Source organism: Orbilia oligospora, assembly GCF_000225545.1.
Source record: "Orbilia oligospora ATCC 24927 unplaced genomic scaffold scaffold00097, whole genome shotgun sequence".
Taxonomy (NCBI): domain Eukaryota; kingdom Fungi; phylum Ascomycota; class Orbiliomycetes; order Orbiliales; family Orbiliaceae; genus Orbilia; species Orbilia oligospora.
The window spans coordinates 1,822,005-1,849,124 of record NW_011645654.1 but is presented as its reverse complement, the minus strand read 5'-3'; the positions used below and the strand labels follow the sequence as shown (position 1 = coordinate 1,849,124).

Sequence of the window (27,120 nt, the reverse complement as noted above, 5' to 3'; positions counted from 1 at the left end):
TCCTCCTCCTCCTCCTCACCTTTTGAGGTTGAGACACACTCCTCCAAGAAATTCCTGTGAGATGTTCTTATTACCACATTGGCGGCGGCAGGGCAGGGCAGGGCGGAATATAATTATAATATCTGGCCACCATGTCGCGACTCCCTCTCCATATCTTTCCCATATCTTTCCCACTTCCCTAGGACCATTCCTTCTTCCTGTCGAAATATTCGAAATATTCGAAATACCTGTCATAGAAAAAAAAACTTAAAGCTTGCGAGTTCAAGTTTCGAGTTCACGTTCAAAGTACTGCACTGGGGGTTATCAATTTTATATACTATATTATCTTGCATCTTCATATTCGAGTATACGTACCAGATCCAAATTTTATATCAGCCCAAAGACACCATTCCCAGTCGAATACCAGGAATCAGTTATAACTACCAAGAAGCACAAGCAGAGCGACCGTTAGATTATAGCCATTCCGATTCTTCCTTTCGATTCTTCCAAACAAAACTTAAGATCAACCTCAGATCTCACTGCCTCACCTTATTCCATCGTCTTTGCCTCCTCATTTGGGTCTGCCTGTCTGCCTGGCCATATAAACAGACCACCCCATCATCGTCTCTGTGTCTAACTAGCCCTTGTCCGGCCCTCGACTCGCGACATCGCTGCTATTAGCTAATTAGCTTCAGATTAGCCAAAGAGGTTCTGGATCTAGCCAGTGACCTCGCTTGCAGGCCTTGCCTCGTTCTTCTAACCACATCCAGACTCTGTTGGAAAATGCACACTGCAACACACGTTTCCGGCCTCTTCAGCTTGCTCAGAATTCATGTTATCCTCGACGAGTTCACACCTTACCTTCTCCCCCATGAAATCCTCAATTTAGGGCTGTGCTCCAAGAGTTTTCATAAGATTCTGTTCAAACAGGCTGGTGCCTTTCGCCATGTTGACCTTTCCCTATCAGCCCTCGTCCCCGTCAACCAGTCCCAGCAGCAAGTTTCTCTCCGACGAAGTTACACAGACTTCCTCTCTTCGGCCTTACTAGGGAAGAACACTCAAACACTCATCCTAGATGGCCTCCCCATGAACTTTGATACTCTTTTCAACCTTCTCGTCTCTCCTAATCAGCGAATCTCGATCTTGAGCGTCCGAGACTGTGGGTTTAACCAGCCCAGGTTTATGCAGACACTCCACTTCTTGGTTCGTCCTGGTTCTACGTCTCCTCTCAAGGGTGTTTATGTCTTCGGTAAGAGCAATGGCGCACCCAGAAGCAAGAATAGATGGCAAAGACAACGCGTTGGAGAAGTCGAGTTCATCGAAGGGTGGGCCGAAACCGTCCAAGCCTGCGAAGGAAAGATCGTCTTCGACATCGGACTATGCAAGGGGTCGAAGCACATGACACTTTCGCCATTCGAGGACGACTTGAATGCTGTCGCTGCTGCGGCTGCTGAGATCGAGCTTGGAAGTACCCCAGTTTCCGTTGGATCCGGATTTGCATCGTTCGCGTGGTCGGGTCAAGATTCGGAACAAAGCAGCGTCACATCCACCTCTGCTGGAGAGGGCGATTGGATGCCACCACAAATGGCACCAAAACTCGCGAACAAGAGAATCTTGGGTCGATGTGAAGGATGCGGTACACCACCAACCGGGTGTTCTAGCAAGCTCTATGGACCTGTTCCAATTTTGACCAGCGATATCAAGATTGCCTGTCGTCCACGTGTTGGAGAAAAGGTTGAGGTCGACATGTGCGACGACTGCACAAAGGAGAGACTTTGCGAGTGCTGCGGTAAATGGTGGTGCGAGAGCTGCTATAGCGTTGGAATGGGAAAGATGTGTGGTATCCAAAAGGTGAGAACTGCACACGTACAGCTGTAAAATATAAACTTCGATACTAATACCGCAATTTCACAGGGAGGTGTACTTCTCGATTGCTATGACTGCGGTAGAACCTGCTTTGATTGCAAGAAAGATACCATGCGAAGCTGCAGAAGCTGCAAGACCAATTTCTGCGCCCTTCACGACGTCGGCGCCTCCGAACTCTACGTAAGTCGCGAATATTTTTATCTTATTTCCCTTATTTACAGAATGAAAAAAAAATACTAACATCCTCGATCTTAATAGTGCGATTGGTGCCATGTCTAGAAGACTACGACACAAAAAAGAAGGCGACAATGGCTTCGCCGAAAGGCCGAGTCGGAACGAAAACGCAATTCTCAAAACTAAAATCCAACTATCTGCTGCCGGTCCAGCTGGTACTCTCAACCAGAGTCCCATCTGATACCCGTTCTCTTCTCTGTATGCATTTGAACTTGAAGCCCCGCTACATGCGCCAGATATTGCGCGACGTCGGTTCTCCTTCTACTTCTACTGATATTTAATATTATCACCATTGTCATTTCCGTTCTATTTTTTTCTTTTATCTTCTAATGGCGTTTGTATATATTTTTCCTTTTCCTTCTTATTCTTTTTTTGTTTTCAAAGCTCTACTTCTCGCTTTGCTTTTAACTCATCATTTACCGGCGTCGGGGAATTCTGATTTTACCTGGGTTTGTTAACTGCGTTTGATTACTACTTTTATCCTTCTCCTTCTTCTCTTCTTCTGTATCTTAGCTATTACTTGATGTTTTACGATCTTCACGACCTCGACCAATGAAACCTCTCAACCCTTCTCTTCTTCACAAAATCTTGATCAAGTGATTCTATTAGATAGATTTCTAATTATTGGTATGATAAATCTCTCTTTCCAAATATTAATACTTAGCGAGAAACCGCTTGCCGCAGTTCAGGCGAGGGTTTTTCCAAGCACAAAATCGGGCCGTAATTTAAAACACGATTTCGATCTGAAGGCCTAATTTAAGCTTAATTGACTAGATCGCTCCTTGCGTCAGGCTGCATCTTATATTCTCGGGCCTCAACGCCACCAGTAGGCTACTACATATGTAAGTACATCATTTCTTTTTTTCTTTTGTTATAGGTCTATATCTTTAAATGGCTTCGGATTGTCAAGAATCGGGAAGAATAAATACCAAACAGTAGGGTCGGGGTCGCTCGATACCAGAGTACCTTATCACCATGGAAAAGGTATAAACCAGACCGCCTAGACTCACTTTTCCTACAAACGCAACTTGTATTGCAACCCAGTTTATCTCAAGCCCTTCATCCTGAAAGATGGTGTCTATTCGAGATTCCTTATATGTTCTGGCTAGCCTCTCGGCCCTTAGCGCTCATGTATTTGCTGCTCCAGTGGGCTCTAGGGTACAGGACTTAGGTATGTAGACGTCACTCTCATTTTAACTCTAGTTTGCAATCATCCGGTTTTTCGAACGAATTTCAAAGGGCATGCTCTTGTACTTGAGTTTTGTGGGAGAGATCCGTAAATTCGACAAATTAATCCATTTGATAAATTAATTGTAAACGGTCACTGACGTTATAACTTTCTACTATCTGTATTTATCTAGCTGCCGTCGCGCCCGCAAATCTAAAAAACGCATTTACTATCCCTAAACAACCAGACGGGCGATTGAAAAAAAGAGTCATCGATGGGACTCTAAACAATCCGAACGTCTTGAGCAAGATTCAATTACTTAATTTTGACCTTGATACCGATACCCGTAAGTAAATATCAACAGACCTAGCTGATTGGCTTACGTATAGTATAATTTGGGAACAGGGGTAACAGTAAAAATCTAACACTCTTGGATATATAACTATAGATGAGAATAGGAATGCTAATACGAGAGCTGATGGCAAATAATATCATGATCTATCGCGGGCTAGATCTTGCAAGAATTTAGGAAGGCTGTAGAGCATATTGCGGGTAGTACGAAGCTGCTGTGGCTCTTCAAAGAGAATTTCATATCGTCGACATCACTGTGTCTTTTCCTTTCGAGTGGGTTATGGTCTGATCAAGGCTAGGTTATAATTAATTACTTGTAATATGGATTCGGTATATATGCACGCATATTGCATGTTAATAATGAGGTTACCATAAATCTATATCTATCCAATTATCACTCTTCTGTATACTCCCAATTGATACTTTATGCTTGAAGTGTCTTGGCCTAAATGTTACGGTCTCTAATATCTCGAAACTAGCCATTGATGTGATTATGTATTTTAAGAAGGACAACATGTTAACATTTCACAGTGACAACCTTTCCAGGAGATGATGATTTCATTAGATAACCATTACTTCGAAGCTTCAATTCGTACCTTTTTAAATGAGTACTAGGCTTTTCTAATACCAACCACTAGACTAATACCAACCTTGCGATTAATGAACAATGCAATGAAACCTCAAAATGCCATGCGTAAATTTATTTAAAATTGCCTCATCAAGCTCAAGTGGTCCATGTCCACGAGGTTACGATATATCGATATATCGACCGTGTGGTAATTTGAGCTTTCAACGCAGAACTTAGCGTGAGTGGAACAAGCCCCTGACATCAAAACTCATACTGACAGATTATATCGATGTATCCCACAACCGCTCTCGGAGTTTTATAGTTTTATAGTGGGGTATTTAGGCAAACAAGCGCAATCTTGTTTCCAGGAATTGGTAATTGATGATAGTTATGTCAAAAGTGGGGAAAGGGCGATGAATAATTATAATTATAATCGATCGATATATAACTGGGCCTAGGTACTTATATACTTATATATGCAATCCAGGCCTAAACAGGGGTTAGCTATTGTGCTTACTATAAATACGCCCCTTCCTTTCCAACCAAAAATCCAATACGCATCGCTCAACCAAATAACTAGATATCATATCACAAACCTGGGATCTAACACGTGAAAATGCACATTCACGCCTTCTTCTTCGTACTCGCTGTCCTCTCTATCGCAAGCACGGTGCCATTTACCATGGCCCAACAGGATCCAAACACTGTTGGAACCGCGCAAAGGGAAATGTTAGTCCGCCGCCCAGCGTTCACGAAGTCCCAGAGGGTTCGAAGAGATACGTCAAGAATTGCTGTTGGTAGTAACTTTGCCAGGTCACCTGGTGGTAGTGTTCCTATTGTTGTACCAAATTAGGGGCGATATCATGGCACTTTTCGGTTAGTATCCTATTGACTACCATACCAATCTTTTGGGTACTAAAATGGCCCATGCGAAGGAGTAAAGCAATTTTTTAGAGACTTCGAATTCTGACTAGTAAATTATACAGATAGTTTTAGGTAGTCACCAATCCATGGAGAGTACTATTGAAACCCAAGGCATTGATTGTCAGAACAGTCTATTTATTCTTTGGAACCCATTAGTTTGCAGCAAAGTCTTTTTACTACCTTCATTATTCTTACGCTATAATTCGGTTTTTTATTCTTTCTATATTTTCAGCATCCCGAGGCTTGTAACGCTATATTCATCTGATCTATCATTACAGATCCTATCGCCGCCATAGTCCTCTTATATCATTCCAGGCTTCATCCTTTTGATATCCTTACAGACTCTATCCTTTTTATACTTAAAACTCGTATCCTTCCTTTACTTATCCTTCCAATCTATCTCCTTCAGTATCGATATCCTTCCAATCTATATCCATCACTATCCTTACAACTATATTCCTCCAATAAGTTGAGTCAGCTATATCATCTCATCTTATTAATATACCGCAAACTATATCCTTCCTATATCATGTCTTGAGTTCCGGAGCCTATGTTTTCTTGGTGTATTCCTGCCATTTTCTTCTTCACAAATATTCTTATCAACTCTATCGAGTTCTTCTAGCTTTCTTTGATCTCCCTACACGGCCCCTATCCGTTCAACATGACTTTGTACGGTAGTAGTTCGTTTCATTCAATCTATATTTACAATATATCTTCCACCTTTCTTGATATATATAACGTCGCACGCACGATCGTCCCAGTATTTAGTTCCCCATGGCTTGTTAGTCTGGCCCCGCCCTTTAAAAATCATTTATAACAAGAGCTAAAGTTCTTTCAGCAGTTTCTGTGAAACGTGAACTGAGGGATGGGATCTAAGAAAAGCAAACCGGAGGAAAGTTTCGAATAGATGAAATTGGTACTCTGTTGAATTAAATCGATCCCATTAACCGCCAATCGCGGAAAGTTAATATGTAAATAAATTTATGAAAGTTCGACAGCCTGGTATCCAGTCTTTGTTCCGATTTGCTTTGTACTTATCAGCAAAATGTCAGTTTTTTCAAACTACCCTGACGTATTCCGACATAAAAAATACACCGTTTTCCCAGAACCTCGAAGTCATCTTTACATTAAAAGCGCAATCGTCTTGTAGATAATTTTTAGATTTAGTAGGGTTTCTTTTCTAGAGTTTCTCTTCTGGATGTCGATAGTACCTCTGCGCGCGTTGGAAACTGTTGGATTTCTTTAGGCCATGTCATGATGCTCGAGTCAAGGGGATACATATTGAAGCTTCGCAGTCTGCGGATGATATTAATATATTCCGCATGCTATAGTACTAGTGCGACTTATAACCCCCTAAAATACTACTGTCAATATACACAACCCCGACCTCAACCATCTCCAATTTCTCGCGACCTTCACACAAGCTATGGATATATATAGAGCCTCAACCGGTTCTAACAACCGAACATCTCAAATTGTTCAGTCCCACCATAAGCACAGAGCCAGCTAGGTACTCGAGTTACGTACCGAAATCCAGCCCCCAGCATTGCTTTGGCAGAAACAAACGCCCCTTGTAAAAACCCACCCCAGCTTGCCGTCTTAGCATGCATCAGAACTTGCTAATCTTAGCAAAAAAGCTCTCCGCCGCTAGTAGTTCCAGTTTAGCATTGGCTATTAATACAAAGCACTTGAGTTACGAATCCCCATTTCTAAAACCTTGCAGCCTTTCTTTATTAACCATGCGCAGTTGCTACATTTTATATCGCGACAGCTCTTCTTCTTATCCTCCTTCTCCATCATACTCTTACCACGTCTACCCACCGTAGATACCCCTTATTTATATATATCATATACCCTTTTGCTTCAATTCAATTACTCCTACCCCATCTTTTTTTTCAAAATAAAAGTAGTGAGGAGACAAAAAAGAAGAAGAAGACTCTCATCATGTCACTGATGGAACACATGATCGCGCACATGCAACACCGCCGCGTGCCAACATTCCCCCCGCTCCCCCCACAACATCAACCGACCTACGCCCAAGCCAATACTCACTTCACACACGGCCAATTCGCAACTTCATCGGCTACTTTACTATCGATCCCAAGCGAACATAATAACCACCCGTCATACGTCATCCTGCGGGTCCGTATTCTTCTCGCGCAGGGTTATTACCATAATGCTATCCGAGTATTATATGAAAACGTGGAGGTTATCGATGAGAAGGAGGCGGAGTTGAATAGTATTGGTACCAATGGCAGTGCTAAGGTGGGGAGAGGTGGGAAGAGCGGAGGGGAGAAAGAGAGGTTGGAGGCGGGGGAGGAGATGATGAGGGATACGTGGAAGTTATGGATTAGACTGTTGTATTGGGATGAAGATGGTATGTCGGAGTCACGACGGAAGGAAGGAACTGCGGAGGCTATGAGGGCATGGAAGAATTGGTGTGAATGGACGCAGATGGAGAGTTATTCCGAGGTGCATGTAAGCACCCCCCACCCCCAAATCTTAATCCCTTCTTCATCTTGAGAACTTAAGTACTTCTCACAAGGTTGATATGATTAACTAACATTCAATGATCGTGGGTATCAAATGGTAGTCCCTCCTTTACGAACTCATCCACCACATAACATCCACAACTGGCAATGTCGCCACCCGAGAATGGATCGCAAATACCGACTCTCTAATTGCCTCCCATATGGATGCCCAATCCTTCACCTCCACCCTCGCCATCCTCCAAGTCCGCAATAAAGTCCTGGACCCCAAAGATCCCACATTCACAAATATAATGCTCGAGTACTTCCCTCACCTCGCCGCCCACCCAGAGATAAAGCTCGTGGAAGCAAGAACACGGTTGATACTATTCGATATCTACATATCAAACGGCCACACGGACCTTGCGATCGAGAAGCTTTCAGAAATAGAAGAATGTCTAAGATCAGACGGGGAAATGCACCCAGGGGAAGAAGGCAGAGGAGTTGATCTCCGTTGGCTCGTTCGTTTTCATAAAATTTGCTTGCCGTCTGTCCATAAATCGCATAAGATGAGCGACTCGGATAAGTTAGCAAAGCTTTCAGCTTTAGCCCACGAAGCCGTAAACCGCGATATCCCACGGTTTCAACTAAAGGCTCTCCAACAGCTTGCTATTATTTTTCTCAGAAATAGGGATTTTACGAGTTTTGTACCACCCGAAACGGAATTCGTGGTGAAAGGACAGAAGTATGGACAACCGGCGAGGATGTGGAGAAGGCATTTGAAACAGCTGTTTGAGAACTTTCCGGCGCCGGAACATTCTCAAGCAGAGGAGTTCTTGGATAGTTTCATACGAATTATGGAGAGTGTAGAATGGGGGAGGGATTCTGAAAAGAGTGGTGGAGGGGGAGGTGTGATCGGGTCCGGGTTGGGTTTGGTAGTGTGGACGGGCGTGGCGGAGATGACTGTGGGAATTGAGGAGTTCTGGAAGAGCAAGGCCAAACGGCTGGTGGAAAAGATCAAAGCCGAAGAGGGGACCACGGGATCGAAAGTGGAAAAAGACGGACTCAGCAAAGGACTTAGGAGGCTCTGGGATGAAAACTAAACTAGCAGGTGCTGGGTCAATTTATAAAAAGCATCATACATGCAATGATTAATGATTTTGTTTGATATTAGGATACCTATTACATCGATGATTATACAGCCAGCACCTTTGATAACGCCAATTTTTTGGGAAATTCTCTTGTCTCTTTTTAAACGTCAAAATCCTTCCATATCTTCCCTTTCTCTTCGATGAAACCGTTCTTATCAAACGTGACACCCTCGTCTTTCAATAGCTCCATCTTTAGTTCGATGTTAATGCCACTAGGCGCATCGTTCCAGTCACCTTTGAATCCGCCTATATACCCTGTTGTAGCAATTACTCTGTGACATGGTACATCTGGCGCATATGGGTTGCGGCGCAGAGCATTACCGACTGCTCTAGGTGATGAAGAAAGTGCAGCGGATAGGTGAGCATAGGTTGAGATTCTGCCTGGTGGGATTTGGAGGAGGAGAGCATAGACTTTCTATATTTACAAAATTTAATGTTAGTCTCCTTTAAATTTTGCTATGACATTTTTCTAGATAGATGTTCTGTACCTTTTGATAGTCTGTAATATCCGTATCCCCCGGAATCAAAAATGTATTTTCAGGATGTGCCGGTCCGATGTTAAGATCTTTCCCTTCATCCTCCTGCGAGCTAGTCTTAACAGTCTTCATTGTTGTAGTTTTTGAGGTAGTAGCAAATGTCGAAGTACGAAGTTTATTGTCAGCCATACTCTTCAAGCTCTTCGACCTCGAAGGGAGTGTAATAGGCGCCCATTGTACTGCCCTCGACCCTTTCTTTTGACTGGCTGGTCCGGCGGTCGCGATAGATACATCCATTCCACAAGCTGTGGCCAAGGGTTTCCTGGTTCTCGATGGGAGAGACGCGAGGGTTCTGACTGCTGGCATTGTTACTTTCAACGGAATAAAAACTCTTGAATACGGTGGAGATAGTATAGAGAAGTAATTATCATCAAACAAGATAGAAGAAAAAGAAGGAAACAGCATATAACCCCCCTATCGACCTGCGTTATATCTGGGGAAGGGAAGGGAAGGAAAGCCGCTGACTCAGCAATCCAGACGTGACTCAAAAACGCGATGAGCTCCCCGTATCCACGTGACACACCTTCCGCTTGCCGCATCGGGAAAACCCCCATCTTCTTTGTTGGATTTTGTTATGTGGCCAACACGGATGAAAATTGTCGAAACTGCGTTGCGGTGAGATCATCGGTGACCCCCGAATCACATCACTAAAAAGCTTAGTCTGTGACAAAAAACTGGCTGGCCTGACATGACATCACCCCGACTTTGTTATAAAAAGCCACTCCCCTTTCTCTGATCCCCATTTTTTTTTCTATTCGAGAGGCTATTCGACTTCAGAACTCACAAGTTTATTAAAATTAAAAAAAAAACTACTTTTGAAAATTAAAAATAAAATCCAAATACAAACAGAAACAAAATGCCGCTCGTCACTAACCTCCAGAACCCACTCACCGTATGTATATTCTTTCTCTCTGACTTTTTTCTCTTTAAGGTATGAGTGTATATATTTTAAGTCAAAGTCTAACATTACTATACGATAGAAATCCACTGCCTCCGAAACACCGGAACGTAAGGGCGGTGAATCCCCTCCTCCCGAACGTCAGTCTTCAAAGCAATTGGGTGCCTCCAGCTCAGGTGAGAATATTCCCTCCTAAATCCCCTCATACACACTTCTACATATATTACCTTTCTAAGAACAATATACTAACGATGATAATAATGTATCTGCAAAAGGCCAAACATCGACAACCGACCAAAGAGCTGAAAACCAAGAAACCCTCAGAAGACTTCCTAGCAATCCTATAGCCCCCATGGACCCAACTGCCGATTTGAAGACTAGGAAGCCAAGCAAGATGCTTGATGGATTGTAAATTATCATTTTTGTTTTGGGGAGGTCTTTTTTTTTCCTATTCATAAATAACGATTATGGATAATCACTTATGCACTGTATTGTATACCTTTGTCTGTCTCTCTTTGTAATCGATCCCTCCATTGGAAGGGAGTAGTTGAGTAATTAACTTGCTACATTGAACGGAAGATACTAGTGTGTCAATGGGATTGCATGTGCATTGAACAGAAAAGAAAAAAGGTTGTCATGAATGAAATGCTTAATTAGACCGTCACTTATTTCTTACGTTCCCTTTCCTCTCCTTTCCTTCCTTTTTCACAAGAAAAAAAATATATCGAAGAATAGAAATAGTTATTTCATACGCCTATCTTAATCTTCAGTCTTACATATACACACCTCTTCAATTTCATATGGATGCCTGTCAGTAAAAAACCCCTCCGTCCAGCGCCTAAATACATATGAATACACACTTCGGATTCACAACTGGAAAAGGTAGCTAGAGAAGGAAAAAAATGAAGAAAATAAAGAACACTTGTAAAGGAGTGTGTATATACAAACCCTACACACACAACAATAAAAAGAACCTGATCCCTCTCAACTCCCATCGCATATGTAAAAAAAAAAAAGAAGAGCCCCGATCCGAAAAGAAGGCTGAAAGACAAAAAGGAGTGTATGCTGCCTGCTAAAAGGAAAACAAGGTACGTAATCCGGGTGGTGAATTCTAGTAAAAAAAAAGAAACAGGAAAGAGAGAAAAAATCTCGAAGTGCAGAGAGAAACACAACGGGGAGTGATATCGAAATCCGAGAGAGAACGCAGAACAAAATAAGAGAAGTGATGCTCGCATGTAGACTAATAAATGCAGATGTGATAATGGAAGCAGGAACGAACGGGAAAGAAAAAAAAACGCTTGCAATTGACGTAGGTATATCTACTACCTTTTTCTCATAAAAGTGGAGATGAGCCCAGGAAAGAGAAAAGGGTTGAAGAGGAAGAGGTAGGTGGTGGGGGGGATAATAGCAAATAACGAAAAACGAAGAGGAAAGCGCTATGCAGTCTCCTGACCAAGTACTCGTACACTCTCATGTCTCACAGCAGTTTTTGAATCCGCAGTATCTGGTTCCTCCCCAGTCGCAGTGGTATCGGCCTCTTTCTTCAGAGGTGCCACATTTTCAACATTCTCAGCCTGTTTTCCTTTTCCAGCCACATTATTCCCATTCGCCTCCCCGTCTTCAGCCTCCATGAGCGTTTGCGCTAAACTTTGGAAGTTAAATATGGGCTCCGTGCCATCGTCTTCGTCACTGTTTCCTGCCTCTGGCTCCTTCATGCTGGAAGCTGAAGATGAGACATCTGATGTCGCTCTCTGTATCTTTAAATGGTGTGATGAGGTTCCAAAGCCAATCGTCGGGGAACTCTGCGCGTCCTCGCTACGTCTTCCAATACTGATGGTGTCAACTCTGGGCGCCAGTCCCTTTCCCTTTCCTAGATCCATCCTTGATGGCTCCGGTGCTGAAGTAGCGAGCCTAGCGGCTGCACGTTCCGCTTCGGCGTTAGCCTCTTCTTTCTCCTTCTTTTCCTTCTCTTCTTTCCGCTTCCTCTCCTCTTCCTCCGCGAGACTCAGCCTAATAGCTTCCATCAACATCATTTCTTCCAAATCAACCATCCTTGCCCGTCTGAGTACATTCTGAAGCGCCGCACTCTGCGTAGCCGGTGCTGCAGGAGTGGGTTCCGGCACCTCCGGTACGATGTTCGTAGTGCTGGAAGCTGCAGCTGGAGTAACAGTTCCACTTCCTCCATTAGGCGTCATTGATCCGCTAGAATTATTCATCCTGCGGAGGATGCGCCTTGAAGAGAACGGATTGCTGCTGGCGCTGCTAGTTTGGTTGCTCATATTGTGCATCAAATATGCCGCTGTATGCAACGCCGTAGCAGCGGCGGCTCTTCTGGCGGCCTGGTTCTTTGCATGTGCTAGTTTCGTCGCCCAGTCTGGTCTAATACGGTCCGTAGTGATGACTTCGGGTGCGTTAACGGCGTATGAGGTCTTTTTCCGAGTCGGTGTTCCTGGAACAGGAAGGGATGATGTCGAAGATGTATTCGAGCTATGGGACAAATGCGATTGCTGTTGGATGCCATATGGATGTGTTTGATTCGCATACACGAGGCCGCGGCGCCATGGGAGAGCAGTGAAGACGACACCGAGCTCTGGCTGCTTGCAGAACGGGCAGGATGCGGGCTCTGATACCAACTGGTCTCCAGCATGGGCTCGTCTATCCTGATCCACTGGCTGTGGAGCAGGCGACCCTGGAGGCGAGTGTTCAGGAATGTGCGGATCCGCTCGCTTTATCTGCACGAAACATTCGGAGCATATCGGTTGGTCGCAGCACCGAGTTCGGTTGAGATGCGGTGGATAGTACAAAAAGCAAATCGGGCACTCCGAGGCATTTTCGTAAAGGACAGCTTCAATCGGTCTGTTATTCACGGTCTTGGACGGGATGTTCGTCTCGACGGGGGCGGAGTTCGACGAGCTACTTCTGGAGAATCCTAAGGTCTTAGAACGAGGTCTCGAGAAACCAGCCAAGGGGGAGGAGGAAAGAGAAAGACTCGACAACCGTCCAGTAGAAGATGAAGGGGAAGCATCGGAGCCGTACGATTGTGATCTGGACCTTGTGGCCATAGGAACTGTAAGGCGATTGAGATCTTCATTTGCGGGCTTCGTGGGGGACGGCGGGATTACGGCATCTGCGTCTGGAATATCCTTTCCTTGGGCTGCGGCTACAAGTTGGGCGTCAGTCCAATCGGATTCGTGATCCGGTATTCCCTTCCAGAAAGGAGCCAGCCGACGTTCGATCTGTCAATAACGTTTAGACTAACGTTAGCCACGTTTTTGTCAGGTATATATAACTCAAAGATAGCGCCCACCTGTAACTGCCGGACAACTTTCAAGTTATAATCTTCAGGACCGGTATAAACACCAACGGTTACGAGATATCCACCTAAACGAAAATCATCCCTCACAATTAGCCCCCCCATAATCCATAAATCGTGATATCACGTGAGAACAAAAACCGTACCGTCAACACTCTCTTCAGCCATACTCCTCTCCCTCTCCTTTTCTCTCTCTTTCCGTCGCTCTGCCTCCTTCTCTGCTCTTCTTTCTTCTCTTGTTTTGTAGGGACCTTCCTCCCTTTCCCGTTCGCGCTCCCTGTCTCGATGTTGGGCCAAATTCAATCCCAGGAGGGCGGCTTCAAAATTCTCGCCTCTGTGCCGTCTACCGAGTCTCAGCGACGACGAGCCGGCACGTTCCATGTCGGGTGCATAAGCAGATGAAGAAGGACCCGAGAAGCTTCGCGAATTGCGGTGCTGGTGGTGCGGGGGTGGCGAGGCCCCCCTGCTCTCCTTTGTCGATGTGTTTCCCATTATTGGTGAACTAACGGAGAGCTGCTAGTTGTAGGAATAAAAATCCCTTGAAGAGGGACGGAGATTATTTTTTGGCGAGACCGGAAGAATTAGTATATCGGTTGAAACACTTGAAGGAAAGGAAGGATAGTAATGCTGGTTGATAAAAGGAAGATTGGTGTAAAAGAGGGAAAGAGGGACAGTGATTTCGTGACAAGAAGAGATGATGCAGGACAAGAAAAGGACAAGAGAGGGAAAAATAGATAAAAGCGGTGAGGTTGGGTGTGATTTTGTCAGTGGTTAGTTAGCTTGTAGGTACCAGGAAGTACCCTTTGAGTGATATTTGGGGGGGCAGCACAGCTTGTGAAACAAAAAACCGGGCAAAAGCAAAACGTCGCTGATGTCACCAAATAAAAATAAATGGGAGTCGGTTGTTCAAAATCGGAGTGATCGAATTGAATCCCGGAAGGCGGGAGAATCGAGAACGAATGTCTGTAAATAGTAGGGATTCCGAAGAAGGCGTCCCGGGAGAGGTAAAGAAGGAGAGATGGATGAGGAGAGAAAGAGGGAGATCCCCAAGTGAGAGAGTGAGAGAGAGCGACAAGCGACCGCAAGTGGCAGTAATAATTTGGCCTGTGCGTGCCAGTGCGATAACCAAGCACCGAACGACGACAAGCTAAGCTTCTAGAAGAACAGAACAAAGCAAAATTCTCCGGCAGACTTCCCCAATTGTCGAATTGGGGGATTTTGATTTCAATTGGCGGCCAGTTTCGGGGTCGTCAGACTTTCCGATCAAAAAAAAAAAAAGTCAGTTTAAATTTGGGTCGATTGGCCGTTTGGTGCAGCGAAAACGGGTCTGCGAAAGTAATACCCAAGAACTTCTTGGATAAAAGAGGATCAATCTGATCAAGCAGAACGCAACGTTCGGGTTCGAGGCGACCAGTTGGAATGCGTGGTTTTTGCGAGCCAGTCGAGTAGCAAGCAGCAAGCAGCAGCCTCATGCACAGTTTGTAAATATACTATAACGTATGCAGGTAGGCAGGCAGGGCATAAGACGTTCGATTGATTGACTGGTTGAATCGAACTGGTTGATTGATGGGATGGGAGGGATGTGGACCGGATGAACGACGAGGGTTCGAGTGTCGAAGGATGTTTTGTACTCGTCAGCCTCGGTCGAGGCTAATTTTTGATGATGGATATCCCGTGATAGCACTAGAAGTAATCAATGTTACTTATAAGTAGCAGCTCGTAACTAAAGCTGCTAGCTACTTAAGTGGTTAACGAAGATGAAGAAGTTAAAAACAAGGGATATCCGGAAGCTGAAGAAAAAGCACCAATGAGAGTGTATCTTAATTCAACGAGTACGAATGGAAAAGAGGGAGAAACGGAACGAGACGGAGTTCGAATCCAGCAGGCACAGCTTCAGTTCTGGCTAAATGCACAGGACGGTTTCTACAAATCAGGGAAGAGCTTACATCTTAAGTATATAAACAATTGATACCATGAGAATGTCCATGTATGTACGTACCTAGCGGGGGAATTAAATCAAAGAGCAGAGAAAGAGCGGGGAAGTGCGACTAAAAAAGTAAAAATCAAAAATCAAAAAAAAGAGATGGCAGGATGGATGCAATGGTGATGGTGATGGTGATGGTGATGATGATCTGATTGATAGTTTAGGTACTTACATGTACAGTGTAGTGTGATATGCTTAAAGCTCCCTTATAAGATAATACCTGTGTATGCATCGTCAGGAATGCAACATACTGGATTAATATTAATTACCTAGCTAACTAACTTACGGCAATAAAGAAGCGAAGTATAAAATCGAATGAATGCAATGCAAACTCAGCCTTCGACTTCGAAGTTATCCGGGCTCGATCTGTGTGAATGTAATGTCGGTGGCGAATCCGAACTAGTACTGGCTGCAAGGGCCGGGCAAATACAGGGTAGTCTGGAAGCCAGAAGAGGAAGTTGATTATATACCGTATGGCTCCCAGGAATGCAAATCGGATCAGATCAGATCAGGACAAATGCCAGCCTTTAAACACTTTAAATCAACTTCTTCACGTATTGCCTGAACTACAAATACTTGATAAATTTAAATTAAATGATGAATCGATACTGTTGTGAGTATTGTTAACATGTTATATCCAATCTTATCGATCGGGTCTCATGATGTCGATAACGGCGGTCTTGGCACGGGTTTCACTGCTGATATTGATCTTGAGCCAAGTACTGCAAGTGAACTTCAACCTTTCACATGTACATGCACATGCCCATGCATCATGGCTCCTCTATTGATTAATTACTTTACTCTCAAATCGCATCCACGATAATGGTTTTATGTATATAGCTACTTATAGCTACTTCACTATGGCAGATCCAGCGCTGGAACTGAGAAATGAGGCAAAAAGTCTATAGTATGCCAGGGTAAGTTAAGTCCTCGGATTCCTCGCTAACTGGACCATCACGCGGCCGGCTGGCACGGCCGGGGCTTATCATCTAGACTATCATACAGGTCGTCTGCGTGACCCACGTTTTTTCTGTCTTCCGCTGCTGGTGGATCCCGAGGACATGTACTTACATACAATGCACTTCGCATTTCGCCATCAGAGTCCTTAATCATGGCATGTTGGTTTACATACCGCCCCTCCTTTAAACCTTTACACCTCTGCTACCACTATAATCCAAGATGCATACTCTGAGGTAAGTTATGAATACTAACTACTAAATATTAAATGCGTGAGTGAATTACATTCAACATGTTGGAAAGTCCGAAGTCCAAAGTACAGTTAGTACTGTCCTCAGATCTGCAGAATCCAGAAGGAGATTTAACTCCAAGCAGGTAGACATCCGCGAAAGACTCATCTTTTTTATCTTTTTTTTCTTATTTGTTTGTTTTACATTGAACCTGTTAGCTAAGCTAAGGAATTATGATTTCCCGCGGTCCTGGCGCGCGAAAGAAAAGCATCGGTCCGAACATTTTGCTTTCTAAGCCTTTTTTCACCTTCCCGAAGCGAATCGGTCTTTGGCGTCGGACCCCATATTTTGACTTCGTAACAGAAACAACAGGATGATTCATTCATATAAACCTGACGTCTTCGGCGTCAATACCCTGGAAGAATTCTATGATATCTCTGAATTTTTTGGTATTTTTAGATCTGTACAATCATTTTTTTTCTGAGCTCGTAGAGATCTAAACTTCAGACATATAAGTACCTGTTTTGTCTTATTTAAGAGAGAGAGAGAGAAAAAACTATAAATTAACGTCCGCTTGCCCGCCAACGTCAATAAATCAATCCACCAACCAATGCAATAGTCGCATATTCTATTCCAAAATAAATAGAATATAGAATATACTAAATCAATAAAGAAAGAAAAGGAAGGAAAGGAAAGGAAGAAAATCCAACATGTCAACCCCTCCAACATTCCGCGTCGCAACCCTGGCCGACGTCGACGGTATTGCCGAATGTGCAGCCGAAGCAATGATGGAAGATGATCTTTTCGGTGCCCTCTGGCCCCGCCGAAAGGAGTACCCAGACCAATTCGTAGGGTATTTCCGAGGCCGTGCCAGGGAGCGCATCCTCGATCATACTGTTGTTACATTGATCTCGGAGATGCCCGTCCAAGAGAATGGAAAGGAGATATTGAAGGTTGTCGGTATGGCGCAGTGGCAGAAGTTTGGCAAGCCGAGTGTTGAAACCGGATGGAGTGTTTATAAAGGTAATTGTTTTTAAAAAAATTTGGTATAATGTTGCATATCCTTTGATATGGAAGTACTTACCTAAGTAGTGGGAGAGATGATACTGACATTGGTGACATCTTGGTGAATAGCTGCTGGCAGTAGGTTAATTGGATTTCAAGACTGGGCCTACTCATGGTTCCAACCAAAGGAAACAGCCTCGGACCCAGAAGCCGTAGCGAGGTTCATGGAAGACTTCACAGGTATGGCCCCTTCGAATCTTATCCCATTGTTCTCGTATTTCTCATACTGACCGTCGGATAAAAACGAAAAAAAAGAAATGGAACATAAATTCTGGTTCAAAGACGGGAAGGAGCACGACAGGTGGCACCTCCAACTTCTGGCCGTCCATTCGATAGCCAGGAGGCGAGGGATAGGAGGAAGACTAGTTGAGCTAGGTGTTGAACGAGCGAAACGGGACGGCTGTGATGCCAGCCTCGAAGCTAGCCCTATGGGATTGCCTGTCTATCAGTCGAAGGGATTTGAGGTGCTCGATACCTACATGATGAAGGTCAAGGGATCGGACGGACAGCCGATACCGTCGCCGATATTGATGTGGAAGAACCCGGACGTTAAGAGATAGAAATCTTAATGTGTATAGATGGTAATACAATACAAGGCGTAGCTGAAGGTGGCTTTCTGCCGTTACGGATTGATATCAATCGCAATCTGCTCAACTATAGGTAGCATAATACAACATCTGTAGAACCGACCAGTTGATATTGATATTAGTATTAATATTGCATCCATGTATATATGTATGCGTGCATAGGCGCGGAAAGGGGCTAATTAGGTATGATGAAACCATTGTTGTAAGATCTCCTGAAGACAGCGCGTATACTGTAGAATTGAACGGAGCGTACAGGTGGGATTGTAGACGAGACGGAGCTCGAGCTCAATTGCTCAAGCTGCTGCGGCCATAAGCTGTGGAGGCCGAAGAAGGCTTGGCATGGCATCTGGCCAATCAGGACGGTCTCTTCACGCTCAGTTTCGTCAAGGTCGACGGGAACGTTGTGTTGTACAGCAACTGCGCCTTCGAAGTTCAGACTGTATTGAAGACGCTTAAGCTTTAGCCTGGAAGGAGCCTCTCAGAAATCATCTAACTAGCACCTTTGCTATAGGACATAAGCAAGCAGGGCACGTCCGAGGTGTGTTGTGGGTCGCAGTTGCATTTGCAGTTGCAGTTAAGTTGCATCTCCGTTTGCGTCTCAGTTAGTTGGGGATGCGCCTTGTATTGTTAGAAGGTAGGTAATTACAAAATGGGGAGTCTAGAAACGCCGTCTGACTAAAAAGCATCTCTGGATGGTTCCTTTTTGAACTCTCGAATTCCGAGGAAATGGGTTTGGCAGACTTTATATTATCGTTATCCCTGCTCAATAGGGAAATACTTAGGTCAGCTAATAATAGGTTAGGTCGGTGGTTGTGCTGGTACCGAAATCCAGATCCATGACTGATCCCATCTCGAGTCCTCATTGGTCTAACCCACCTTTTGCAGGATTTCCAGGAATATATCGAATAGCTGAAAACAGAAGGAAGAAAAGAAGGAATCGCATGATAGACCTATCGGATTACTCGGTAGGGCGAAGTGCCGTCGTGCGAGAAATGGTGGGTTTGTGATCCGACGGGCGCTGCCCTGCAGTGTATAATCGACACATGCACACATGTATATAACTGCACAGCCGGGCTCAGGCCAAGGCGCAGTCGACGTCATTTCGTCGACACACTAGGCTAAGATCGGGACCCTACTCATTCGGATCAGCTTGCCGGAGCGGCAAGACCAAGAAGGCATTTTTCGCAGGTCGCATGCATGCCAGGCCCATGGGCCATGTGCAGGGCCATCCATAGGGCTTTTAACATGTATCTGGTCTAAGGCATATCGCCGAATACAATTGCAAGCGTCCGTATACGTATACGCTCAGATCATGTTACTGAGATTGATAGCCTCTTCTAGGGTCGGGCTCGGAGGGGAGGATCGTATCATGAACCCTTCATCGAGGTAGATGAATCGGTATTGACTTGCTGCTAAGCCACAATATTGGACTCAGTTTGAGAGAGTTAAGTTGTGACTGGATGCGAGTGTAACAAGTGTAGAATTACGGAGTAGAATTAGAATTAGTATTAGAATTCGGATTGAAATTGAATCAGATCAGACTCAAAGGCAAACGAACAAATTAGCGTACTCAGCCATTCCATAATATCGTCATTCTGCCTAGTCAGACTAGACGTTTCCATCAGATCGCTTTGGGACATCGGCTAGAATTATAAATACGCAGTGTTCCCCCCTCCTTTGGATGTAAGATAAAATAAGTACTCGATCCGGTATTTGATTCTCGAAGACAGCTTACGCAATCCAAGAACAAAGAATAAAGACTTAACACCAGCACCAGCACTAGCGGTACACCAACCCAGACTATTAAAAGGAACTAACCTTCCCACCAAGCAGAGCAAACACCTACCTCATCTCATCTCATCACATCACATCACATCGCATCACCACCAATTTAAATTTACATTACAACCTTTCAAGAAAAAGAGAAAAGAGAAGAAGAGATGTCCATATTCAGAAAGATCAGGAAATCTTTACAAGAGAGTGACTACTCGTCCTCTTCATCCTCAAGCCATCAATATGGCCATTCCACCCGTGCAGGCGCTGCTCCTCCTACCAACCCATTCTCCAAGCCTAGCGCCAACGGGCCACCTCCATACACCCCTGTTGGAGCCGCTGCAAGCTACTATGGAAATACCCCACAACCGCAATACCCACCCATTCAGCCTTCGCAAAATTACCAGCAAGCTCCTCCAATGATGCAACCGCAGCAGCCTCAACCACCGATGCATTCTACTCCAAATCCCTTGATAAACCCTAATACTCTTCCTCTCCCGTCTATGAATCCGAACATGGGAGCAGATGATCCGTATACCTTTCTCCGGGATTTTGATACAGTCGTCGTTGTCGACGATTCCGGCAGTATGTCTGGTGGTCGCTGGAATCAAACTGCTGCTGCTCTGAGCGCTGTAGTTCCAATCATCACATTCTACGATTCGGACGGTATCGATGTTTATTTCCTAAATGCACCAGACAGACCTCATAATCACAATATCAGGACACCAGCCCAAGTCATGGAAATCTTCGGCACGGTTAGACCTCAAGGCTCTACACCCACCGGACGAGCCCTAAAACGTATTTTGGAGCCATATATGGAGAAATATGAGCGAAATCCTAATCGTGTCAAGCCGTTGAACATTATCGTTATCACCGATGGTGTCCCTACCGATGATGTTGAAAGCCATATCGTCAAGTATGCGAAGAAGTTGGATAGGCTCGATGCTGATCTAACTCAGGTTGGCATCCAGTTTTTCCAGATTGGAAGCGACCCAGAGGCTACCATTGCGCTTAGGGAGCTTGATGACTCGCTGGGCGAAATGAGAGATGTCAGAGATATGGTCGATACGGTACCATGGACGGGAAGTTTGGAGGGTGAGAGAATGCTCAAGGTTGTTCTGGGTGCGGTCAACAAGAGGCTTGACCGTAAAAAGTTTTAAACTAGAAACTTGAACGTTTCCCTTCTTATTCCCAACCAGATATTTGTCTATCGTTGATGCCTTTTACGAAGTTTTATGATATTAGAGCTGGCACTACTTTCCCCCCCTCCTCTGCTGTTTCAATCCTTTCCTTTTTTTCCTATCGCTTTTTATTATTTTTATGGTCATTCCCTCACAGCACGAGCTTAGGAAAGGGAAACATGAAAGACAAACTGCATTACAAGGCGTTATCGGAGTCTTAAAATCTCCCCAAGATGGGCTGGAAACTGCACATTCGCTCTTTCGATCCTTTCTCTTTTAATTGATTGTGATACCCAAGGGGATGACGTTTTTCTGTCCGAACGGTTTTTATTATTGTCCCTGTTCAGTACGTACTTGTTATGCTATGCAATGGCTAGGCCAAGCTATGGATAAATGGCGTTTTTCTCCTTTATAGTTTCTAGTATTCTCTTGCTTGTATATAAACTCTATAGCTAGTATGGTCCCGGTTTGAAACGTACGTCGTTTATAACGTTTATTTTCGATCTGATCATGATCGAATGTTAGTACTATCAATATATTTTCTTTTCTTGAGATATATCCAACTGCCGCCCCAATAAATATTCAAGTAATCCATGTGTATATATATATGTATGATGCAGTGCCCGGCCCATGAGCCATCGAGATTCCTTTCACATGCTCCAAAAAGCTCCCATTCGCGGCGCATTCGTGGATCTGTGGCGGTGCAACAGCCAATCCCTGATGGCGGGGAGGGGCCCTGTCGCCTACGTCATAAGATATCGCCACCCGCATCTAACATGCACACGAAATGCCCTTCCAGCGCATGCTCGAGCATGCTCGAAACGCTGATACCATAACAAAAAAGCCTGCGTAATCTGGAATGGGAAGGCCCGACTGCAAATATCAGGTGTCAAGCTTTCTGGTTTCTCCTGTGAGGATAGAATTTTGTGGACAGTTAGTTAGCTGCAGGGCTTTGGACTAGTTAGGCCGGCTTGTCGTGGGGATATATATTTCTCTCTTCCCCCCCGCTAAATACTGCCCCTCCAACTTCTTTTAAAAAAACGTCACCATCACCAAGTTTAATCCAAAACTACTGTCCATTCCATTCCATTCCATACTACAAAGTCAACATTACTTGATACTACCTTTCGAGTTCATCCGATATTAATTAAAGATGTCTGCCGAAAACGCCACAGGTATGTCCTTTTTTTAAATATACTTTCGTGGTTACAGCCTTGGGCGATATTGAGTATGGCTAATTGGTGTGCATATAGTCCACGTTAGTAACATCTCCTCAAAGACCACGGAGAAGGAGATTCGTGACTTCTTCAGCTTCTGGTATGTATCTAGCTAAATACTAAGCTTGAAGCACGAGTATACTAATGCCGGTTGTAGCGGAAAAATCAAGGAGTTCTCGTCCACTCCTGCTTCAGGTGATGCCAACGCTTCTCTTACCGCCGCCATCACCTTCGAACAACCATCTGCAGCTCGTACTGCCCTCCTTCTTGATAACACCCAGCTCTCTGGTGTTCCGATTCAGGTCTCTGCCCCAGCTTCTCTCTCCGACCTTCAACATGAAGCCGAACACCAAGCCACCGAAATAGAACACCCAAGCCAAGAAGATAAACCACGTACTGCCATCTTCGCCGAATACCTGGCAGAGGGCTATCACCTCGGGGATCAAATTCTCCAACGTGGTATTGAATTCGACGAAAAACGCGGTATCTCCGCTAAATTCAGAAAATTTATCTTCGACTTGGATAGCAAACATAAAGTTTCTGATAAATCCCGTGCTATGGATGAATCATATCAGATCACAAATCGAGCTAATACCGGGTTGAATACTGTTACGAGATACTTCGATGGAGCTTTGAATACCCCCACGGGACAGAAGATTCATAAGTTCTATTTGGATGGGAAGAAACAGGTTGTGGATATTCATAATGAGGCAGTTAGACTTAAGGAAATCAAAGAGAAGCAGGAAACAAAATGTACTTGTGCTACTGCAGGGCCAAATGGAGAGTGCCATTGTGGTGAGTTTACCGTTTTATTTCTATTTGTGGGTAATATTTTGGCTAATCTTGGTTTTGTAGCTCCTGGTTCATGCACTTGCGATGGATGCAAGAAAGTCGGTGCATCTAGCACTGAGAAGTCTGGAGAAGTCCCTCCTCCCAGCTATGAGTCTGGTGCCGGTGCTTCCACCTCTACTTCCGAGAAAGTTGTAAGTTTCCAACCTTAAATTTTTCTGTTATTCTAGTGTTTTTTGCTAACGGGTATAAGACTTACCAGTAAATCGACTTTTTGATGGATTCTTTTGTTTTTGAGAGATGAGGCTCTCTTGCATGGAATTTGATATTCCCTTTTCTTGATCGACAAGTCATTTTGCTGTTTACTTAAAATTAGGAGTTTGGCGGGCAGGCTATAGCATGAAATAAATGAATGAATTGGATTGAATTGAATTGAATTGAATTGAGTTAGAGAATCGAAATTCAAAGTATGATTAGATGTGATTTCGAGTCTTAAAATTAGAGTTATCTCCCTCCGTTCTATATGTCTATGGTATTTGGGGTATCAAAGGTCGTAAAACATGAACCTCTACTTCAACAGCTTCATCTCTGGCCATAACTCCTCATCATCCAGTAACCTCTCCGGCTTGACTTCTTCCCTAACATAGTCTTCTCCTGGACTCCCCCAAATATCGTCATACCATTCTCCAAACACACCCTTCAATTCTTCTACTAAATCGTCGTTCTCCTTCCTCCTCCCTGCCGCCTGTGTGTCCCCATCCCTGGCCTTCACAACGTCCTCCCAAGTATTCAATATACTCTCCAACTCTTCTAAATACGATACACCGATAACACTAACCCCCACCTTCTTCCCCTCTTCCCCTGGAAGAATACTTGTCCCCGCAACCCCCCCTTCGTCCGCCCAATTTTCAAGTGCCCATCTGTAAGCTACCTCCTCTAATTTCTTCCCCCTGCTTGCCACGAACCCTGCAGCGTCACTGCAGACCTTCCTTAATCCATCACTGCTGGGGTGGAAATCACCCATATCCCCAACAGGAACACCCTGAGTCCTCAATAATCCCATTCCCAAAAGACTAGCATTGATAACACACTCAACCTTCCCCCCGTTTGTAAGACGTTGTAGACCATTCGACGCCAGTCTCGTATTTTGAATAGTATAATTCGAATAGGACATCACAGCATCCAACCCTTCTCCCGTAATCTTATATATCTTTTCAGCTGTTTGGGATAGTAGATCAACAGGATAACCAGATATTCCGATATAGTCTATTTTACCTTCGGACCTCAATTCTCGAAGGGTATTGACCGCTGAAATTACTTCGTCAAAACTAACGAATTCTATGTCATGACAGTAGACTAAATCTAACTTTTCAACTCCCAGACGGGTTAGGCTTCTGTTTATACTCCTTCTGATCCATTCCGGGGAGTAATCGAATTCGCTACTTGCGATTCTACCGATTTTGGTGGCGAGGAAGTAGGTATTACGAGGTGGGGAGAGGAGTTTTAGACTATGCCCTAGTAGGATTTCGGCGGGACCGTAGTAAGGTGATGTGTCGAAACCGACTTTTGGAGAAGAGGAGAGGAAGTGTCGGATTATAGAGGTGAAGGGGAGGTTGAAAGGTGATTTATTGTATTGGGAGTTGAAAGTTGCGGAGCCGAGGAGGAGAGGGGGGAGGGTTTGGGAGAGGGGTGGTGGTCGTGCCGTCATCGTCTTCTTCGTGATAGCTAGCTAGCTAGCTATAGCTTATATAGTCGAGCTGGTTGTTGTAGCTACAGTTTATGTTATTACCTAGAGGTGTTTAGGTATATGACGGAGGTTATGGATTACGATTAATAGCAAGAGAGGAAGATGAGTTATGGGACTCTGTAGAGGAAGAAAGAGGGTGGGGACATGATGAATTGCGACATTCCGAAGGATTAGAAATAGAATTAGAAATAGGAAAAGTATGATGAATCGGATGCGGTTGACACTTTTTTCCTTGCTCTGCATGCACTAGTTAATATGACATGGATATTTCGGATGACTTTTAAATGCTATCTTATCTATATCTTAGACCGATCTATAGCCTCGCTGATCTAAATCTGAATATTAAGCTATCTAGATCTAAATACATATCTGTAGGTTATAAGCACTGAGCACCTCAATATGTGTATCAACTTAGGTTATTCATTATTTCTATCAGGAGAGAAGAAAATGAGCGGGAATATGGTAGGTCCTAGCAGATATTCTGCATTTGAAAAGGAAAGTATATGTACAGTTGAGAGGTGAGAAACCATATATCAAAAGGAAATAACGGGGGAAAGCCTAGATAGATACAGGGAATTGAAAATTATATGAAACGAGGAAGATGATAGTGTCAAGCGTGACAGCTCTACTTCGGCTATGCTTGTTTACTTACCGTCTTTCTTTCTCTTCCTCTCTCTTCTTCCCCTTGTTCTTCTTCTTTAAATTTTGCTCTTGTGAATGGAATTGCTTGCAATTCGACATTATTGTATCGTAGTAGTAGTAGTAGTAGTAGTAGTAGTAGTAGTAGTAGTAGTAGTAGTAGTAGTAGTAGTAGTAGTAGTAGTAGTAGTAGTAGTAGTAGTAGTAGTAGTAGTAGTAGTAGTAGTAGTAGTAGTATGGGGTCAACGGAATAACGCCGGGGGATATGCTGTTTATCAGGGATTTTTCATCTTTCATCTCCTTATTTTACCACGAATATCTCGTACTGATAGTTAAAAGGTATTTACTATCATACTTTGTCTTTATAGACCTTCGGCGTTTCCCTCGCCGCAGCCATCTCCTCGTTCACCATTTCAGCTTTCCCAAGTTGTGATGTTATCCGTTCCTTCGCTCTATAAACCTTACTTTGGATATAAAAACTACCCCCTTTCGCTGGATCGTTCGCATCATAAAGTCGTTTATATTGCGCCGCTACTTCTTCCATTGTCAAGCCCGTAAGTTTTCCATTCCCATCCGGAGTCTTCACGTTAAGTATTCGACATGCCTCGTCGATCGAGAGGCCTGAAAAACCACGGTCGGCGAAGCTATTAGCGGTACCAGATGCAGCGGTTGCAGCGGCATATTTGTGGGAAGCGTTGGCTTGTTTGTAGGCTTCGGCGAAGGCGCGGCCGACGACACGAGAGCCGGTGGTTACGATCTGGAAGATTATGCGGTGGGCCTGGTTTTTTAATCTAGCGTTAGATATTGGAACCATAGTGGGAAGGAAGGAGGGAAAGAAAAGGATTATGTGCATACCATTGTGAAAGAGGGTCTGTGAGAGGGTATTAACGGGGGGTGCCCGGACGGGCGAGAGTCGGATTTGAAGTGTTCGTAATGTTACGATATGTCTATTTAATCCGTTGAAGCTTGATGTTTCTTTTTCTTGATAATTGGGCGGGAGTCGGAGTGATACTGTTGGATGGTGCCGGAGAGAAGGAAGAGATATTAGAGAGCGTAAGTGGCAGGATAAGTTCCTTGATAAAGCTGGTGAGAGTCTAGTATATCTCTATATCTCTCCTGCTTGTTTGAGGGTGTGAGACTGGAGGGCTGTTTGGATATGGTGATGATGTTGGAATATGATATGCGAATGGAACGTTACAAGAACGACGGATAGAATTTGAAGTTGAAGCCGAATCAGATCGAATTTTCGATCTTGAATTGGCTACTGTTACCGGGGGAGGCTCCGGGTTGCTACCGGGAGGTGTTCCCTGGACCACGGGGGGAGGCTCCCGACATCAACAACACACTCCACAACACTTTTGGTCAAAGCATTTAAAGTGGAAGATGTCCTTGATTATATTGGAAACTATACCTGTCTACATGATCATATCATACAACCTACAGGATATCTTGACTACATCTTCTTTTTTGTTCATCTCTTATGCTGGTAATAAAC

At 44.3% G+C, this 27,120-nt stretch overlaps 11 protein-coding genes across 11 annotated transcripts; 7 read left to right on the top strand and 4 right to left on the bottom strand.

The window, feature by feature from the left end:
- Nucleotides 1-762: 762 nt before the first annotated feature.
- On the top strand, nt 763-2,260 carry AOL_s00097g538 (uncharacterized protein; the record flags this gene model as incomplete). Its single annotated transcript, XM_011126371.1, has 3 exons — nt 763-1,814; nt 1,894-2,025; nt 2,104-2,260. 3 exons carry the CDS (start codon nt 763-765, stop codon nt 2,258-2,260), a joined length of 1,341 nt encoding a protein of 446 aa, XP_011124673.1.
- A 2,522-nt stretch (nt 2,261-4,782) lies between these two features.
- AOL_s00097g537 (uncharacterized protein) lies at nt 4,783-5,019 on the top strand (the record flags this gene model as incomplete). Its single annotated transcript, XM_011126370.1, has 1 exon — nt 4,783-5,019. The coding sequence occupies one exon, from the start codon at nt 4,783-4,785 to the stop codon at nt 5,017-5,019; it is 237 nt and encodes a 78-aa protein (XP_011124672.1).
- Nucleotides 5,020-7,034: 2,015 nt separating this feature from the next.
- On the top strand, nt 7,035-8,661 carry AOL_s00097g536 (uncharacterized protein; the record flags this gene model as incomplete). The annotated part of the gene is made up of 2 exons (XM_011126369.1): nt 7,035-7,568; nt 7,684-8,661. 2 exons carry the CDS (start codon nt 7,035-7,037, stop codon nt 8,659-8,661), a joined length of 1,512 nt encoding a protein of 503 aa, XP_011124671.1.
- A 148-nt stretch (nt 8,662-8,809) lies between these two features.
- AOL_s00097g535 (uncharacterized protein) lies at nt 8,810-9,551 on the bottom strand (the record flags this gene model as incomplete). Its single annotated transcript, XM_011126368.1, has 2 exons — nt 8,810-9,124; nt 9,198-9,551. The coding sequence occupies 2 exons, from the start codon at nt 9,549-9,551 to the stop codon at nt 8,810-8,812; spliced, it is 669 nt and encodes a 222-aa protein (XP_011124670.1).
- A 550-nt stretch (nt 9,552-10,101) lies between these two features.
- Nucleotides 10,102-10,555, top strand: AOL_s00097g534 (uncharacterized protein; the record flags this gene model as incomplete). The annotated part of the gene is made up of 3 exons (XM_011126367.1): nt 10,102-10,137; nt 10,226-10,319; nt 10,419-10,555. The coding sequence occupies 3 exons, from the start codon at nt 10,102-10,104 to the stop codon at nt 10,553-10,555; spliced, it is 267 nt and encodes an 88-aa protein (XP_011124669.1).
- Nucleotides 10,556-11,579: 1,024 nt separating this feature from the next.
- On the bottom strand, nt 11,580-13,948 carry AOL_s00097g533 (uncharacterized protein; the record flags this gene model as incomplete). The annotated part of the gene is made up of 3 exons (XM_011126366.1): nt 11,580-13,379; nt 13,451-13,524; nt 13,603-13,948. 3 exons carry the CDS (start codon nt 13,946-13,948, stop codon nt 11,580-11,582), a joined length of 2,220 nt encoding a protein of 739 aa, XP_011124668.1.
- Nucleotides 13,949-17,337: 3,389 nt separating this feature from the next.
- On the top strand, nt 17,338-18,252 carry AOL_s00097g532 (uncharacterized protein; the record flags this gene model as incomplete). The annotated part of the gene is made up of 3 exons (XM_011126365.1): nt 17,338-17,650; nt 17,762-17,872; nt 17,948-18,252. 3 exons carry the CDS (start codon nt 17,338-17,340, stop codon nt 18,250-18,252), a joined length of 729 nt encoding a protein of 242 aa, XP_011124667.1.
- Nucleotides 18,253-20,219: 1,967 nt separating this feature from the next.
- Nucleotides 20,220-21,212, top strand: AOL_s00097g531 (uncharacterized protein; the record flags this gene model as incomplete). The annotated part of the gene is made up of 1 exon (XM_011126364.1): nt 20,220-21,212. The coding sequence occupies one exon, from the start codon at nt 20,220-20,222 to the stop codon at nt 21,210-21,212; it is 993 nt and encodes a 330-aa protein (XP_011124666.1).
- Nucleotides 21,213-22,386: 1,174 nt separating this feature from the next.
- AOL_s00097g530 (uncharacterized protein) lies at nt 22,387-23,504 on the top strand (the record flags this gene model as incomplete). Its single annotated transcript, XM_011126363.1, has 5 exons — nt 22,387-22,408; nt 22,487-22,550; nt 22,608-23,245; nt 23,306-23,433; nt 23,493-23,504. The coding sequence occupies 5 exons, from the start codon at nt 22,387-22,389 to the stop codon at nt 23,502-23,504; spliced, it is 864 nt and encodes a 287-aa protein (XP_011124665.1).
- Nucleotides 23,505-23,807: 303 nt separating this feature from the next.
- Nucleotides 23,808-24,947, bottom strand: AOL_s00097g529 (uncharacterized protein; the record flags this gene model as incomplete). Its single annotated transcript, XM_011126362.1, has 1 exon — nt 23,808-24,947. The coding sequence occupies one exon, from the start codon at nt 24,945-24,947 to the stop codon at nt 23,808-23,810; it is 1,140 nt and encodes a 379-aa protein (XP_011124664.1).
- A 1,027-nt stretch (nt 24,948-25,974) lies between these two features.
- On the bottom strand, nt 25,975-26,483 carry AOL_s00097g528 (uncharacterized protein; the record flags this gene model as incomplete). Its single annotated transcript, XM_011126361.1, has 2 exons — nt 25,975-26,403; nt 26,481-26,483. 2 exons carry the CDS (start codon nt 26,481-26,483, stop codon nt 25,975-25,977), a joined length of 432 nt encoding a protein of 143 aa, XP_011124663.1.
- Nucleotides 26,484-27,120: the final 637 nt, after the last annotated feature.